The 17,916-nt window shown below is 40.4% G+C and overlaps 1 protein-coding gene across 8 annotated transcripts in view; it reads right to left on the bottom strand.

Moving 5' to 3' along the window:
- The window catches only part of TANC2 (tetratricopeptide repeat, ankyrin repeat and coiled-coil containing 2), a 376,040-nt gene that overhangs the window by 48,683 nt on the left and 309,441 nt on the right, over window positions 1-17,916 (bottom strand). For all 8 annotated transcript variants that reach the window (XM_047832304.1, XM_047832306.1, XM_047832307.1 and 5 more), the window contains one exon: window positions 6,083-6,191. In XM_047832304.1, the coding sequence (XP_047688260.1) occupies window positions 6,083-6,191 (109 nt within the window). The remainder of the gene's footprint in view (window positions 1-6,082; window positions 6,192-17,916) is intronic.

Genomic DNA, 17,916 nt, shown 5'->3' with positions numbered 1-17,916 from the left:
TTACTATACCAAGTAAGGATAGGAAGGAGCCCAGGAGAGCAGTTGAGAGCTACTTTTCTCCTCGATGTGTCTGCCAGTTCTGCAGAGTTAGTTAGGAGTACTTTTGATAGCTTTGGGATTTTTAGGGCAGGGCAGTGAAATTCTTCTGTATGACACAGAAATGGTGAATACATAGGCATTTGGCAAAATCCACAGAAGCATATAATACAGTTAAACCCTAACATAAACTACAGACTTCAGTTAATAATAATGCATCAATATAGGTTCATATATTATAACAGTGTACCCACACCACTGTAACATGTTAATAATACGGAAAACTGTGGTGGGGGAGTGAGTGTATGGAAATTCTCTGTATCTTCTGTAAACCTAAAATTGCTGTAAGAAACTAGGTTTATTTTTAAAAAAAAGCCTGGGTTCTATCCGAAAACAATGAATGATAATCTCTGGGAGTAAGGCTCAGAGTATATGTGTGTATGTGTGTGTATGTGTGTGTGTTTGTGTGTGTGTGTGTGCGTGTGTGTGTGTGTGCGTGTGCGTGCGTGTGTGTGTGTTTAAAGTTCCCCAGGAGAATCTAATGGACAGCCAAAGTTGAAAGTCTATCTATCTAGACCTATAGATAAATCTTGAATATACAAAGTCAAGTGACAAAAAGTTACAGAAATACATGAAGAATATGATTCTGTTTATGTCAAGTTAAAAAAAAAATGAAATAATGCTGTATATTGCTTCTGAATACATATCTATGTTGGAAAAGTACAAAATATGGATAAGAAGAACACATGTGAACTTTAGGGTACAAATGATATTTGAAAAGGGAGAGAAATGGGGTAAAGGAGACTCCTACATTTTCATTTCTCAAAAATAAAGAAAAAGATTTGAAGAAAACATGGAAAAATCTTAACACTTAATATGATAGATAGTACTTGATTATTTAGTTTTCTGTGCTTTCTGATATGTTTGAATTATAGTAAAAATTTTATAAGGGGAGAACAGGGATATCTCCTCCTTGGAGACAAGAGAAAGGGAGGTAAGAACTGATGATACTACAGATTGATTTTTTGGCGAGAGGAGAATAGTTAAGGGCACTCACACTCAATGGCTAGGATTTCTTCAGTGACTCGTAAGTCAGGCTGTGTGGGGAGTTAGTTGACTTGATTAAGGGTCAGACGAGAAGGAAATGGGTAGGGGAACTGAGTAAGAATAGACGTTGGTAAATGAACTTCAGTGAAATGGTCCAGTAAATGGGCCACAAGATAGCACCGGGGGTCCCAGTGAGGTTGAAGTAAATACACAGGAAATAAGCTTGAAATACAGATTTGGAGTATTAGCATTGCTTGTGCCATGGACTTGCTCTACTGATTTCTTCTGCTTGGTGGGTTGACTCTTTGCTTCTATGAGGTACAGGAGGAAAGAGTTTCAGTTTAGTTAAATTCAACTTGATAAAGGTGACAGGCAGGATCCCATTATCAGGTAGGATGTAGCCAAAAATAACCTATAGTTAAATTATGAACTCATGGATTCTTAAAGAGAACTTTAGGTTCAAGTAACTAGAAAAGTGTTTCTTTAGTATCTGTAACTATTGCTCAGGCAACAAGGGATCTCTCTGTCAGAGATGGAAGGTAATGTAGTCCTTTCCTCAAATCTTTGTTAGGGTCTAAATTTGTACCACTGCCTAGCAGCTGCTCAGTAGTTTTGAATACTTCAAGAAAACAGGGAAAGCATAAAGAAATTACAGCAATCTCATTTTAGGGATCTTAGTTATGGCTCAAGTATCTTAAGATCGTGGCAAAAACTAACGTAGGGGCTCATGCAATGAGGTTCCTTAAGGAGAATTATTTACAAATATATCATCAGTGATCCACTTGTAGATATTGAAGCATCTCAAATAAATAAATCATTATTGTTCTTATCTGACCATCCACGTGGCCATGCCTGGTTATAATAAAAGGATCCTGGGAAACAAACAGGATGGTGCCTTTCATTGTGGAGAAGGGGTGGGCAAACTATGGCCTGGCGCTAAATCCAGCCTTTTACCAGTTTTTATAAATCGTGTTTTACTGGAATATGACCATATCTATTTATACATGCATTGTCTCTGGCTGTTTTTGAATTACAAATGGCAGAGTTAAGTGGTTTCAACAGAGATCATATGGACTGCAAAGCCGTATTTGCTGATCACTGCTACAAAGGATGCTAGGTAACCTCTGAAGCAAAAAGGTAGTATTACCATCTGGAATTTATGCAATTATTAAGTCTTACTATCAGGAAAAGAGATTATTACTAATAATTTTGATCATACAACCTTAGATATATGTCTGGTACTTTGCATTTTATAATGTACCTTTTTTTTTTTTAATTTTTTTTCAACGTTTTTTATTTATTTTTGGGACAGAGAGAGACAGAGCATGAACGGGCAAGGGGCAGAGAAAGAGGGGGAGACACAGAATCGGAAACAGGCTCCAGGCTCCCAGCCATCAGCCCAGAGCCTGACGCGGGGCTCAAACTCACGGACCGCGAGATCGTGACCTGGCTGAAGTCGGACGCTTAACCGACTGCGCCACCCAGGCGCCCCCCCTTTTTTTTTTTAATATATCTTATATCTATGATCCTTAAAACAATCCTGAGAGTTAGATGTTGTTTCATGGATGAGGAAATTGAGATGGCTCAAGTTAAGTGGTAGAGTCTGTACTCGAATCCATGCCTTCTGACTGATGTCAAAGGATCTTTCTTCTACCCACCAGATGCAGACTTACAGCACTTGTCCACCACCCCCCCTCCCCCCCCCCCGGCCAACAAATCTGTTCTGGTAAGAAATGTTACAGAACTGATCAATTAAAAAAACATTTTAGAGGGCAGCATTTAGGGAGCTAATCACTAGAGCACTCTGAAATCCTTCCAGTGACTAGACTCAATCCAACAAAACACCCTGCATTATAAACTAGATTGAAATATCTCTGGCCATAATTCGTAAACAGCCTGGTTTCTTTTCATAGATTAAACAAAAAAGAATCTAAATGGCAATTAGAGGATTATAAAAGAATTGTAAGTGCTCAACATCAGTGGTCATTAGGGAAACACAAATTAAAACTACAGTGAGATAACACTTCACTAAAATGGCTACAATAAAGAAGACAGACAATACCTAACAAGTACTGGCACGGGCTTGAAAAAATTGGAATCCTCATACATTGCTGGTGGGAATGTAAAATGGTGCAGCCACTTTGGAAAACCGACTGGCAATTCCTCAAAACATTAAACAAAGAGTTACTGTATGTCCTAGCAATTCCATTCCTAGGTATATATTGAAGAGAAGTGAAGACACGTTCATGTAAAAACGTGGACACTAATACTGCAAATGTACTAAATGTCATTGAGTTATTACTTTAAAATGGTTAATTTTATTTAAGAAAAATCAAAAAAGGGGAAAATCTATAAGCTGATGTTCATAGCAACATTATTCACAACAGCCAAAAAGTAGACACAACTCAAGTGTCCAACTGGTGAATGGATGAATACAATGTGGTATATCTACAAAACAGAGTATTTGGCAATCAAAAGGAATCACGTGCTGATACATGCTACAACATGGATGAACCTTGAAAACATGCTAAATGAAAGTAGCCTGACACAGAACACCACATACTGTATGATTCCATTTATATAAAATGTCCAGAAAAGTCAAATCTATAGAGAGAAAGTAGACTGATGGCTGCCAGGAAGTATGGGGAGTACCTTCAAGTGGGCATGAGGTTTATTTTTAGGGTGATGGAAATGTACTAGTGGTGGTGACAGCCACACAACTCTGTAAATACGCTAAAAGTCACTCATTTGTACACTTAAATCGGTTACTTTTACAGTATATGAATTATACCTCAATAAAGCTGTTAAAAACAAAAAGAATGAAAAGGGCTTCCTTGCCAGCCAAATATCGAGAATTACAGACCTACAACCTCATATTTTTAAGGTAGTTAATGACATTATATGTAATTTTTCATGAACAAAGATAAAACAAAGGGAATTTAAAATATATTGGAAAGAAATATAAATCGGACTATATGTCACTGCTGACCGGAAGTTCTACTGGTTATAACCATAGAGTCTGTATTTGACTTTTCATGACCCTCAACTGACGGGGACTGAAAAATCTAGGCGTCTGGGAGAAGCTAAAGTGTATCAACAGGGAGCTGGGGTGCCTGGGTGGCTTAATCGGTTCAGGGTGCGACTTCAGCTCAGGTCATGATCTCGCGGTCCGTGGGTTCGAGCCCCACGTCGGGCTCTGTGCTGACAGCTCAGAGCCTGGAGCCTGTTTCAGATTCTGTGTCTCCCTCTTTCTCTGACCCTCCCCTGTTCATGCTCTATCTCTGTCTCAAAAATAAATAAATGTTAAAAAAAATTAAAAAAAAAAACAGGGAGCACTGTGCATTTAAAGGACCCTGAAAAGTGCGCCATCAGGAAAGCCATAGTGCGAGTCTACATTCTTCAGCCCACGGTCATGTCATCACCATATGGTGCACACCCGAGTATTTATGGCCTGAATCACACATGGAGCCAGTCTTATCTCAGGCAACCATGTTGTCTGCAGCAACGTAAGATAAAACTGTGTCAATGATAGGAGTGCAGGGTTTAAATGTAGGTTTCCATGTATTGGATATAATCATACTAGGTCAAAGACACTTCGTACCATTTATCTGTTAATGTGGTGTTTATTTTATACAGAAAAGACAGGAATCAACTTCTCTGCATCTGATCTGAAGCAGATGGTGACGCTAAATGCTAAAGTGTTTAAAGGGGGTAATGCTGAATACTTAATGTTACTTTCCTATCTAACTGAAGGATAATGATCTCAGAGTTTGCAAAAGGAGCAGACCCTTTCTGGTCCACTTGAAGTTGGAATGAGACACCTTGCTTGTTATTTTAGTCTCACTCTGCTCCCGCTAAGTAAGGTCACTGGGTACAGTCATTTTTGGTACAGTGATTTGTTAGATACGACAATTGTGATTCAAATAAAGGACTTGTCACTGTGGGTTTCACTTCTATATGTCTGATGAACAGGCTTCTCTGGCTGTGCGCTTATATACTGGGAAGAATTTGCTAGGCTCTTGGAGTTGCCCTTAATGCCATTTTCTCTCTGAAGAGCACTGTTTTATCTTTAATAGTATCCCTTGGGGGAAGTCCAACGCAGAGAACTATTTAAGATACTAGTATTTCTCAATCCTGAGGCAGGAAGAGCACTCTAAAGAGACTGTGGGGATTGGAGGTAGCAGATGCAATGGCAAACTGTGGGCTAGAAACACCAGGAGAGCAAATTTCTTTCTTGACTTTTGTACTTTATCCCACAACTGTTACTTAGACTATAAGTTCCTTGAAACTAGGGACTAGTATCTTTTTTGCTTTTGTATCCTTAGGACCTAGGACAATGCCCAGGTAAGTGCTGAGGAAACACCCGAACACACGCATACACAAACGGACAAATTCTGTGCCCTCTTCTGGGTCCTCCATTCCAGCCTTGTGGATGTTGAGAGAGGGAAGCAGATGCTATAGAGTTCTTAAATGTTGTGAAACTACTGAGGGAACAACTGGGATTGTAATTTGAATGGCGAACAGAGGAGGTAGCCCAAAGAAAGGTTAATGCTGGCTCCAGATAAACATTTTGAAAATCATAGCACCAAGAATATGAAAAAAATCTTCATAAAACAATTACAAGAAAACTGAAAGAATAACTGCTCTCAGCGATTTTTTCTTTCTTTTTTTTTTTTAAGGCATTGTGAAAATCTGCAACTGATTGCTATAGGACATGGTAGGTCATATATAGAGTACACATATGTAAGTGTATATGGCTCTTACCTAAATGATTATACATGTACATGTCCCAAAAAGCCTAGCAATCGGCTAAACTGGGAGAAGACAAATGTCATTCTCTTCCCAAAGGTCTATGGAGGAACAGGCCATAAATTTTAGGAGATGGAACAGCTCTACAACAAGCAGGGACTATAAGAAAATGACAGTAGCTTCACACACACAGTGTTAAGGAAAGCCTGCTGGTGATGGAAAGAGAAAATTCTTCAACTTTTGTAATTACCTTAAAAATGTGTGCTTTGAGGATGTGATGTCCCAGCTCTATAGTCTGCTGTCGGTTTAGTTTTCCTTCTTGGCGGGAAAACCAGAAAGCAAGTAATGTGTGACCACTCCTGCAAAGAAAAAGAGACTCATTTTAGAATTTTAATGCTCCAGTTCTGTGTTGGTGGGGGTCTGTTCAGGTCTAGCCATACCTCCAGGGAAACTCTGTCTCATTCCACCAGTTTCTTAGGGAACGGCACCTGATGCTGGGCAAATAATGGCTATTGAAAGGTTCCTCGCTTTTACCAGTCCTTTACCCAGATCACATGTGTGAATACCACAAAATGTCATTTCTAGTTGGCTTGCACCCATCCCACACACAGATGGCATTAAAAGATTCATTTTTATTTTCTGTCTCTGTGAACTCCTCTTATTTTACCCGTGCTTTAAAATGTCAGTGCTCCTCAGGATCTCCTTTCCGGTCCTAGTCTGTCCTCTCTCCATTAGCTCATCCATCCTGAGAGCCTTCACCACCACCTGTATCTTTTTCTCAATCTAGATTTCCCAGACTTATTCCAATCAATATACATCCAACTGTCTACTGGATTTCTCCACCTGGAGGTCCCACAGTATCTTAAGCTCAACATGTCCCCAATGGATTAACAACCTCTTGTCCAAGTGAAGTTGTCTTTGATCCGCCTCTACCTTTCCCCCAGCCGAGAAAGGGCAGTACTTTCTTTTTGGTACAAGCCTTATAGACTGTATATCTCTCTAGTACAGTATCTAGCACAGTATTTCTTGCTCTCTCCTCTACGTGACTGTAGGTTTCCTAACAGCATCCATTCCCCCCATCACCTTGCTAATGGGTCCCTAATCTCTTAAGAGAAAACCCTCTTTTCTGCCTCTGCATGTTGTCTTATCAGCCCATGATACCAGAACTTCCATGGCTCTCTTGCAATCATGTGGGCATCTGGTCAGAGGACAAAGATAACAGAAGGGCTAAGCTGAGAGAATTACAGAAAAATAGAGCATAAGCCCTGGCTGTATGACAATCAGAAGCTGCCTAAAGCTTGGACTTATTATATGAAGTAATACATTTATTTGTTCAATCCATTTGAGTTGGAATTTTCTATTTCTTCTAGCTCAAAGCATCCTAATGATATATTCCTTTAAGTGTCAATGTATGTGTGTATACGTGTGTGTGTGTGTGTATTCATATTTATATTTATGACTGAAATTCTGAGTTATTTATATTTGCTGGAGTGCCTAACACAGTGTATTGCATGTACAAAATTTTCATTTTTTTTTTAACATTTATTTATTTTTGAGACAGAGAGAGACAGAGCATGAACGGGGGAGGGGCAGAGAGAGAGGGAGACACAGAATCAGAAGCAGGCTCCAGGCTCTGAGCCATCAGCCCAGAGCCCGACGCGGGGCTCAAACTCACGGACCGCGAGATCGCGACCTGAGCCGAAGTCGGGACGCTCAACCGACTGAGCCACCCAGGCGCCCCCAAAATTTTCACTCTTGTGTGGATCCTGAGAAACTTAACAGAAGACCGTGGGGGAGGGGAAGGAAAAAAAAAAGTTAGAGGGGGAGAGAGCCAAACCATAGGAGACTCTTAAAAACTGAGAACAAACTGACGGTTGGTGGGGGGTAGGAGGGAGGGGAGGGTGGGTGATGGGCATTGAGGAAGGTACCTGTTGGGATGAGCACTGGGTGTTGTATGGAAACCAATTTGACAATAAATTTCATATTAAAAAAAATTCTCAATACAATTTTTTGGAAGCAAAGCACATCTTTGGGATGTGCCTTCTTGCCACATTTGCTCTGGCCTGTGGGAGCCGTGGACACTTAGAACTGTCTCTCTTCACCCCCACCAGGTTAGTGGTTAGTAGAATTCTTTATGCCGCTGGTAACAAAACTCTTCTATTCCTTTCACTTGGAGTATCATAGAAGAGGGAAATTAAATCATTATCTCAGCTTCAAGCCTAATAAATTAACCAAAAAGAAGGAAACAGCAAGTAAATTTTCATTGATGATGCTTCCCTGAAAAGTGGCCCAAATATCTACTGGATGGTTTTCTCTTGTGTTGAACGTTGGCTACTCTGCCAGGTTTAACATCTGGAGAGACCTCATACTAAGTCTGAAAAACAAATGCATTTTTAATTTCTTCTTTGATTTTTTTTAAGCTTCAGTAAAGAATCTCAATAATAGGGTATGGGCTAACTCCCATCTTACAGAGGAATCATTATTGAGAGATTTCATTCCAAAAAGACTTTAAAAAGAACTTTTACCATGTTCTAACCTTGAGCTTCACGAATTTCTGAATTCTAGTGGATACCGTGCCAACTTACTTCACTGGATAAGATTAACCATAACAGACAGGAAGTTATTTAATTAAAAGAGTGTCTCAGAGAAGTGTAGCCTGCATGGAATCATCAGTATCATCTGAAGGTACGAGCTCATATTGTTTCACATTCACAAAACCTGGAAATTGCTACTGAACTTTTATTTATCCTTAGAAAGCCCAATTTAGTTGGTAGGCTATTTTAACAGGGTACAGGTTAAGTGAGAATGACATGAAACATTTATAAAGAGCCCTATCTCAAGTTCTCAAAACCCTATCCAGATATTAACATTGAAATTATTGCAGCCTCTCTGGTGTAAGAATTATTACTTTGACTCATCCGTAGACTCCTCTACATAGTACTAGGACCCTTGAATACAGGACCCTGCTTCAGGCCATTAATGAGAAACCATAACTGAGAAGTCCTGGTAAGATGTTTGCATTAGTATGCATTTCAGCTAGCTAGAGATGACAATGCTTCCTTTTGCTGTTATTGATCTGGCATCGAGGAGAACCAGCAAGCAATACAGGTCAAGGAAAGGATGAAGGTGACAACGGTAATTCGTTTCTTTTTTGACACAAGCATATCACATTATTCACAAAAATGGTTCTGAACAGTTCGCTGGACACAGAGTTTATATGTTCAGGACACGAAGGATAATAGCAATTTATATTATATGCTGGCATTTCCATTTATCCCTTACTGTTCTGATAAGGTGTGGTGCCACTGGCTAACCTACTGTCTGAATGTGTTACACTACATATGTCTGTGTTTATTTCTATTTTTCTAATTATTTGTTCACTCTCAAACCTTACTCCTTTTGACTCCTAGCCTCACCATTCTCTAAGATCACCAGCGGCCTCTTCATTGGTTGCCTTTTAGCCTTTGAGTTTTGTCTTTTTCTTTTTTTCCCCCTCCAGCATCAGGCCTTATTAACTACCTCCCCTGGAACTCTCTTCTGACATCTGTGACACCACCCTGACACTTCAGCTCCCATTTCCTTCCATGATGTAACTTCTCTGCTTTATTTTCCATTTCCTCTCATATCATAGGTCTCCTGGCTCCAGCTCTCACTGCAGTGAGATCTCCAGCACAGACATATTGTTTTGCTTCTCTAACTGCCTGCTGGATCCTTCTACCTTCAAATGATAATTCAAATGACCTGTCATATGACATTATTTGGAGTTGAAGCTTTCCCTCAAATCCTAATCCCTCTAAGATTTATTTTTTAGTATACTGCCAATCACTCAGACATAAAATCTAGCAGGTGTTTTCTCCTCTCTTTATACTTTCTCTCTTGGACAATTGCAAGAGCCTCATTCTTCCCACTGCCTGCTCCTTGGCCCATGCCAATAATCTTACAGTGCAGAAACCTGGTAAAAATGCTGCACAAAATTCTTCAGTGGATTTATACTTCCTCCTAGACAGAATCTAAACTCCTTAGCATGGTATTCAAAGGCTCTCCATAACTTGTCCCACATCTATTTCTCTGTTTTTACCTCCTTACCGGGTGCCTCTAATTTCAGACAGAGTAAATTATTTTAGGGTTTCAAATGTACTTTCCCTCCGCCTGGAATTCCCTTCCCTGTTTAGTTCATCAGGCCAACTATTTCTCCTTCCTGAAGTCTCAGTTCACAGCATCTCCTCTGTGAAGTCTTCCCTGGTCCCACCAGATGCCCCAGGGGCTCTTCCCTTAGAGTCTTGTTGGTATACACCTCCATCACACCTGCTGCAGCACGCTGTCTGCATGCCAGTCTTCCTGCGAGACTGTATGGAGGCTGGAAGCCGTGTTGTCTCCAATATGTACTCTTAGGTAATAGGAACACATATTTAAAGAAGATTGAATTCGTAATACTGTGAAGTTGCACACTACCTTGTGGTTTTAAAAATACTTTAATGCTTTCTTAGATTCTCACAAACACCTAGGACTAAATATTACTCCTAATATTATGGTGGAAGACTGAGACTTGGCAAGACTGAAGGACAGCTCCCAGCTCACAATGCTGGGATATAAAAGAGCTGGGATGAGAACCCAGGGTTTTCTGAAACCTAGTTCTGTTAGCACACTGACGAGATTAGCAACTTGGTTTTCATTCGTGTGAAAAACGGGCATATTTGTGTGAAGAAGTCAACCAATGTAAAGAGCAATGTATTCATTTGTACGGTATAAACTCTGAATCCTTAACATAATTAAAATCAACAATTAATTTTGACATTTTTTGATTGGCATTTTGGGAGAGACTAGCTACGAAATAGAGGGAGCTCTCATCAGTGTGACATGATTTTATGCACGACTGAACACAACTGCGTTTTCCCTCTACAATTAAAGATGATGCTAATCACAGTCAACTTTATGTGGGTTCAAATGTGGTGATAAAGACCAAATGGAGGGGGGCAGTGGTGAAGGCAGTAGAATGATTTCCACATAGCTTATATAACAAGGTCACCTTGTGATTCAAAGTTCCATTGCAGATTTCCCTGTCTGAATTCACAGTGCTGCCTCTTCATCTGTGAAACAAAATTAAAATAGACCTATGTTCAAATCCTAGTTCTGCCACTTGGAAAAGCTTTGCAACCTTGGAAAAACTACATAACCTCTCTGTAAGAAGGGAATGGTGTTAACTACCTCTCAGGACTGTGGTAAGAATTAAGTGAGCTATATTAAGTGAAATGTGTTCTATATTTCTTTTACATTCTTGATAAGTAGCACAGTGCCACACTAAAGGAATGAATATTAACCACACATGACTTTAAACATATTGGAAGATGACTCTGCTCAAACAGAGCTTTCATCTTTAATGTGTGCAGCAGGGTGAAATGTGAGACCTTATCCTTAACCTCAATCCTTACCCCTCCATGCCTTGACCTCAATAGCTTCACAGCCAAAAGATAAATCCACAGATCAGGGAACAATCAGTGGGTATGGGTGCCATACACTGTTAGTCAATGCAGGAAAACTTGGTAGTATAATTTTAGGCAGAGTGGGGGGATAAGGACAGAGCTAAATAGTTCCTAAGAAAGAAAGTAAAAGTTAAGCTAACAGGACGAATAGAAATTTCTCATGTAGACCAGAGGTTTTTCAGGAGGATGTTAAACCATATATTCACGATGGGTTTGCTTTTAGGCATTTTAGCGGAGAACCAATCACAGGTAAGAGTTGAAGATTCTTCCCCCAGCACTGTTGCCTCTCCTCTATCCTGGATGTTTATGTTCGGACAAAGGTACAGAAGGTAGTATCCAGAATAGCAGAGGGTAGATCCTACCTCTATTCCCCTTTGCAGGCATCAGCAGCCCCTTGATATAGGTAATTGGAGACAAGTGATGCCAACCCTTGGACAGTGGCAGATTACAAGGCAGTGAGGTGCCACTCTTACATGATAACCCTGCTTCCTTATGCCTCAAGACTTCAGAGCTATGGGGTCCTTTAGAGAAAAAACCCTTTCTAAAGCACGAATCACTCTCCCTTCCTTTGGCCCATTTAACAGTTAGGAAATTGAAGAGCAGTTGTTTTACACAAAATACACAATGGCTCTATGTTTGTTTTTCTAACAGATTTTCACTTAGCACCCCAGGGAGATAGTAGTTAGACCTAAAGGTTCTATTTGTAGTAGAGGAACATGCTAACAAATGGGCTCAAATATTTCCAGCATGGATGTTTTCTCCATTGTTCTAGTCATAGGCACTGACGTGTAGTCACATAGATTTCATTAGCTCTTATGAGGAAAGTCGATATACAACATGCTAGTGTTTCAGAGAAACATCACTTAGGTAGGTGTTTTGATACTCTTCTGTGCAGTGCTCACATGTGATAAAGCAGTAGAGTTACAGCCCGCTGGCCAGGCATTGCCTACAATCTGAAGCCAGCTTATCTGTCTTACAATTTGGGTGGAAATACTGTGTGCTACTGTGGAATGTGCGTATGGTATAGAGGTGGATGTGGGGAATTATTTAAGGAGACCTAGTGAGATTGGAATTATGGGACAGAGGGGGACAGCTGCCGACGAAAGATCTGTGCTCTCTTCCACCGCCAGCAGCCGTTGCTGGGAGGCAGCTACTCTGCCAGGAGCCTCATGTTCACATTCAAGTGTGGTTGCAGAGTTCTGGCTGATGGAATGCAGGCAGAAATTATATTCATCACTTTAGACCTGGCCCAGAAAACTTTTCTCCTTTGACTTCCATCATCTTACCTTCTCTTGTTGCTTCTTCTAACTCTACTATTCCCCTTGTAAATTATTATTATTTGGCTCATCATTTTCTCCTAGCATTTATTTTCTTCTTCTTTTTTTAATGTTTATTTATTTTTGAGAGAGAGACAGACAGAGTATGAGCAGGGGAAGGGCAGAGAGAGAGAGGGAGACACAGAATCTGAAACAGGCTCCAGGCTCTCAGCTGTCAGCACAGAGCCCAACGTGAGCCCACAAACCACGAGATCATGATGTGAGCTGAAGCTGGACGCTTAACCAACTGAGCCACCCAGGCGCCCCTCTCCTAGCATTTAAATGAAACTATTCTCTTCTCATGCTTCTAAACTTCCTGCTTTATACTCTTAACTTGGGTGATCTTGTTTAGTCCTTCAGCTGCTATTGTCTACTTATCTGCTGATAATCCATCACTCTGTGCTTTAAATGTTCTCTTTCCCTATTTTCCAAAGTCACATTCCTAAACATTCCTGTGCACCTTCCTTGGAGGTAATTCATTATCAACATGTCCAAAACAGGACTCACCTTCTCCCCATAAGCCTATTATTCTTCCTCCCATCTTTGCTTGTGCTAGAAGCCCTCCTCCGTCAGAATGGTCTATGTTGGTCAGTAGCTTCACTCCTTTCCATTATTCAAGATAAGTTTTGGGAGTCATTTGTGAGCCCTCCACCCTCACCGTCTACACACAAAAAAAGACCAACTGCTTTTTAAGTATCTCCAAAATGTCTCTCTCACATACACCTTGCTCTCTATTCTCACATTGTAGGTCTTGGCATTTCTCACCTACGCTATTGCTATAAACCTTACAACAAGTATCTCTACTTGTACTCTCTCCTCTTCTTCAACCCATCTTCCATATACCGCTTGTCAGGGCTATTTTTCACATCATCAGAGTTAAATGATCATTGTCTCCTCTTCCTTAAAAAGGTACAGAGACTAGGGGTGCCAGGGTGGCTTAGTCGGTTGAGCATCCCACTTCAGCTCAGGTCATGATCTCACTGCCCGTGAGTTCAAGCCCCACCTCGGGCTCTGTGCTGACAGCTTGGAGCCTGGAGACTGTTTCAGATTCTGTGTCTCCCTCTGTCTGCCCCTCCTCCACTCATGCTCTGTCTCTCTCTGTCAAAAATAAACATTAAAAAAAAAAAAGATACAGAGACTCCCTGTTATTTACAGAATAAACTGTGAAGTCTTAAACACAGTATTCAAAGCTTTTTTCCTAGTGACACTTGTAATCATTTTTTCTGACCATGTGTCTTACCTTCTAATCACATCTTCTCACAATTCCCCAAAGACTTTCCTATCTTTACACCTGCTTTTTCTCCTGCCATGACCTTTTCTTGCCTGTCTATAGTGCTCTCCCACTCCCATTCCAGTGCTTCATGGAATCAACTCATCCTTCAAGGCTCAACTTGAGCATCACCTCTTCTGCAAAGTATTTTCTCTTGGTCCGGATTCCTAGGGTACTCTGTAGTACGGCACAATTGTTGGTTGCTCATGACTTCCCTTTAGAAGGTAATGGCTTTAGTGTTGGGTGGGATCTCATTCACCTAAGTTTCTCGAGTGGCTGGCAGAGTCATTGGTGTAGAGTAGAAGTTCAACAAACGTTTCATGAAATGAACACATGCTAAGCGGATGGGCTCAAGGAAGAGGAGCACAAGGACTTCCAGATCTGCTTTCTAACTCACTCCCACTGTGGCCTTGAATTTGTGGGCATCTACGTTGCCACTGTTTGACTGTGAAATGAGTAGAACCATGACTCAAATATTGAGAAGAGAATGACAATCCTCTTTTTCATCTCTCATCTTAAAAATGCTGCCCACAGCCACACTTTGGTGGATGTTGCCTTACAGTCTGCTTGTTGCTGTCAGTTCTCAGCAAATGACACCCACACATCTTTGCAAAAATTCTTTCTTCCACCTTTAGCTTATCAGCCGGTAACTGCTTTGGCATGTTCTTGTCATGCAACCTGAATACAAAATACATCTGTAGTCAGCCTGTCCTACTGTTTCATATTCAGTATGGAAATGAAATGAAAGGGCCTGATGAAAGTAAACCATAGGTAATGGACTGTAAAAGTCAAGTGTGCCCAAGATACGTCTTTGTAGAAATGGGTGGAGCGGCATTACTTCTTTTTAAACATGGAATCTGGATAGAAATTTCCTACCACTTTGTCCCCCAGTTTCCAACTGCCCTTCTGTTCTGTTAATGCATCACCGGCCTGAGGCAAATGGACACTTCTCCTCAACAATGAAGTCTTTAGGCAGTTGGCAGGGCTTCACGAGGCAGAAGAGCTATGACTCCATTGAACTGTCACAGTTTAAAACAGTAACAGCAGGCACTTCAGATTTATCATTTATCTCTTCCTCCCCCATGTTGCTCAGCTCTTTGTTTATACCCCTAGCATAGCACTCTGCCTTGATTTATAGCTAGTTATAAATGTGTCTATTAAAACCACTAACCTGTTAATTCCTGGTAGACGATCTATCTAACTTGTATTTGTATCCTCTGCAGTGCTTAACACAGAGCCTTGAAAATATTACTTTATAAGTGCTCACTGAATCCTTGCTGAAATGCATGGCTCCACTTACTCCTGACACACGGTGACAGAGTGAACAAAAGACACTGTCTGTTGAATTGCCAGAAGAGTTTCTCAAATATTTTTAGTTGCAAGCTTCAAATTAGTACCACTTATCATTCCTTTGTTTACTTATTAATTCGTTATTTGAAAAAACATCTACTGAGTGCTTACTGTGTGCCAGATACTTATTAAGCGTTAGGAAGACCAGGGTGAGTGTGACGGAAAAGGTTCCTGTCCTCATGAACTCACTCACATTCTAGAGGGCAAAATGGACAATATAAACAAGAATGCACATATAACAAATTAATAATAGATTGTGGTAACTGTTAGGAAAAAAGTATATAAGCTGCTATGATAAGGAAAACAAGGAGGGACTTACTTATATAAGGTGACAAGTGGAAGTCTCTCTGAGGAAATGGCATTTTAAGCTGAGATCTGAAGGAGGAGTGAGAGATGCTGCCATGTGACAAGCCAGGGAAAGTGAGCTCCAGATGGAGGGAACTGTTAAGTGCAAAGGCCCACAGGTGGGAGAGAGCTCAGCAAGTTCTAGGAATTAGCAGATGATCAGTTATGACCAGAGTATCATGAATAGCAGGGAGAATGAATGAGCTCAATTTAAAAAGGTAGGCAGAAGCTACTTTTGTTGTACAGGGCTTTGAAGAAGCCATGAAAGGATTTTCAGGAGGAGGTTACATGGTTGGATTTGTGCTTAAAAAAATTACTTTGGCTGCTGGTGGAGAATGGTTTGAAGGAGAGACCCATTAGGAGGCAAAAGCAGCTCAAATGAGACCCTAGGGTGTGGTCCATAGAGGTGGAAATAAGTAAGTGAATACTTACAAGTAACATTTGAATGGTAGAACCAACTGGGTAAGCTGATGGCTGCAGTCAATACATGCCCCACAGCTGGGGGTTCTTACAGTCGGGAGGATAGAAGGCTATTAGGGTTGATTTTACCAAACGTGGAGATCTCCTTTTGAAAGTCTCTAGAGACCGCTGAGGAAGTTACTGTGCTCACAAAAAAGAAAATGTGCTGTCTTATCCCCCTAAGCTGGCGATAACTCCCTCTGTTTGCCGTGCCGCTAATCTTGGTTTGACAACCTGGGAAAGCCTGTGGGATTCCCATCTTTTCATTCAGCCATTATTGCTTTAGAGATTCATTAACAGGACAAATTAGCCTCTATTTCTGACGCTACTTTCAGGATCAAAACTGCCTTAATCACTTGCTCTGCTTCTCCCCAGTTTAGATTTTTAGGTAAGTTGTTTTAACCAGTATTTGCTATTCAGGGCATACCCACTTAAAAAAAAAAAGTGTGTGTACCGGCACACACACACTTTTTAACATATAAAGCAACATTACTATCTTGTACCAAAATCAAACAATATAGGGGAGCATAAGTCCTTCTGTGTTTTCTTTAGTTGACTCTTCTGCATGCCTGCCAACTCATAAAATAATGCTCTCTCTCCATCTTCTCATAAGCAGAACTATTTCTCTGTATATTTAATAACTTAGCAAACTTCACATGAGTTTTTATGGCAGTAAGAATGATTACTAGGTTTTTCCAAACTGATTTTTGGAAGTTTAGAAAAGGAAAAAAGTGTTATTGCTGTCCATCCTCAAAGGTACAAGAGTTTTAAAGATGGGAACAGTTTGCCTATTTGACTAATAGATGTGAGTCCCATGATTTATGCTGAGAGAAAAGAAATTTGTAAAGCTGAAGGACATTCATGCAATTGGCAAACTGGATATATTCCAAGATATACATTAGATTTCATCTAATTTCTCCCTTGCATTAAATCACAAAACCATGACCTTCAGTCACTAGAATACTTCAGATAGGAGTTCCACATTTAGTCTTGATGCCAATAGGGAGTTAGAAACTGGATTAGACAACACGGAAAAAAATTATTGGAAAATTAGGCAAATATCCAATAATATGTCCTTGAAATCTCTTCATGGAAACTACATTCAAACCATAACAGAAGAATTCAGAAGACTGAATTCCCCTTAGTGACAGAAAAGAATTAGAAGTGAAGCAGATGTAGACCCAGAACGGAGATTAGAGAGTTAATATTTCCAGGCAGGTAGATCACCTCCTGATAGTCAAGTGCTAGTAGATGTTTGGTACACCACCTTTTTCCTTGTTTGAACTCTTCCAAACCTCTCCTAAGGGCTGATTTATTCCCGGACCTTTTTTTTTTTTTTTTCCTTCCTTCCAATGATCCATCACTTTGCTGAATTCTTCCCTAATGCTTCTAGAAAGCACAGAGCCCATTCCCACTCTGAGGGGTTGTTGTGGGAGCCTGCAACGGCTATCAGTAGTAATCTAGAGTTTGTGTTTCAGTGATGGCAAGGTTGAATGTCATCCTGCCTGGAGGCTCATGTTTGGATTAAAACAAACAAATAAACAACATCACCATAACCATTTATGGTTATCTCAGGCCATGTATTCTATAAGAAGCCAGGCTGTGCAGGTCCTCCGCACAGAGTTAGTTTTCCTTTTTAGGGAGAATGCTTTCTTTTTTAATTTAGGCACATTGATTCTTCTCCAACACTCTGCTTTGTGGCACAGATTTTGGAGCATCAGGTCTCCAATGTGTAATTCATGGACTAACATGACCAAAATGATGAGGACAAATCTTAACAGACCACGTATTATAAGACATCAACTCTGGTCACAAAGAATTAAGTAAATACTCAACTATACCCACAAGGAATAGGTAGGATTTG

This window comes from Prionailurus viverrinus, chromosome E1 (genome assembly GCF_022837055.1).
Source record: "Prionailurus viverrinus isolate Anna chromosome E1, UM_Priviv_1.0, whole genome shotgun sequence".
Classification (NCBI taxonomy): Eukaryota; Metazoa; Chordata; class Mammalia; order Carnivora; family Felidae; genus Prionailurus; species Prionailurus viverrinus.
The sequence above is the reverse complement of the archived record's forward strand: the minus strand, read 5'-3'. Positions and strand labels throughout refer to the sequence as shown.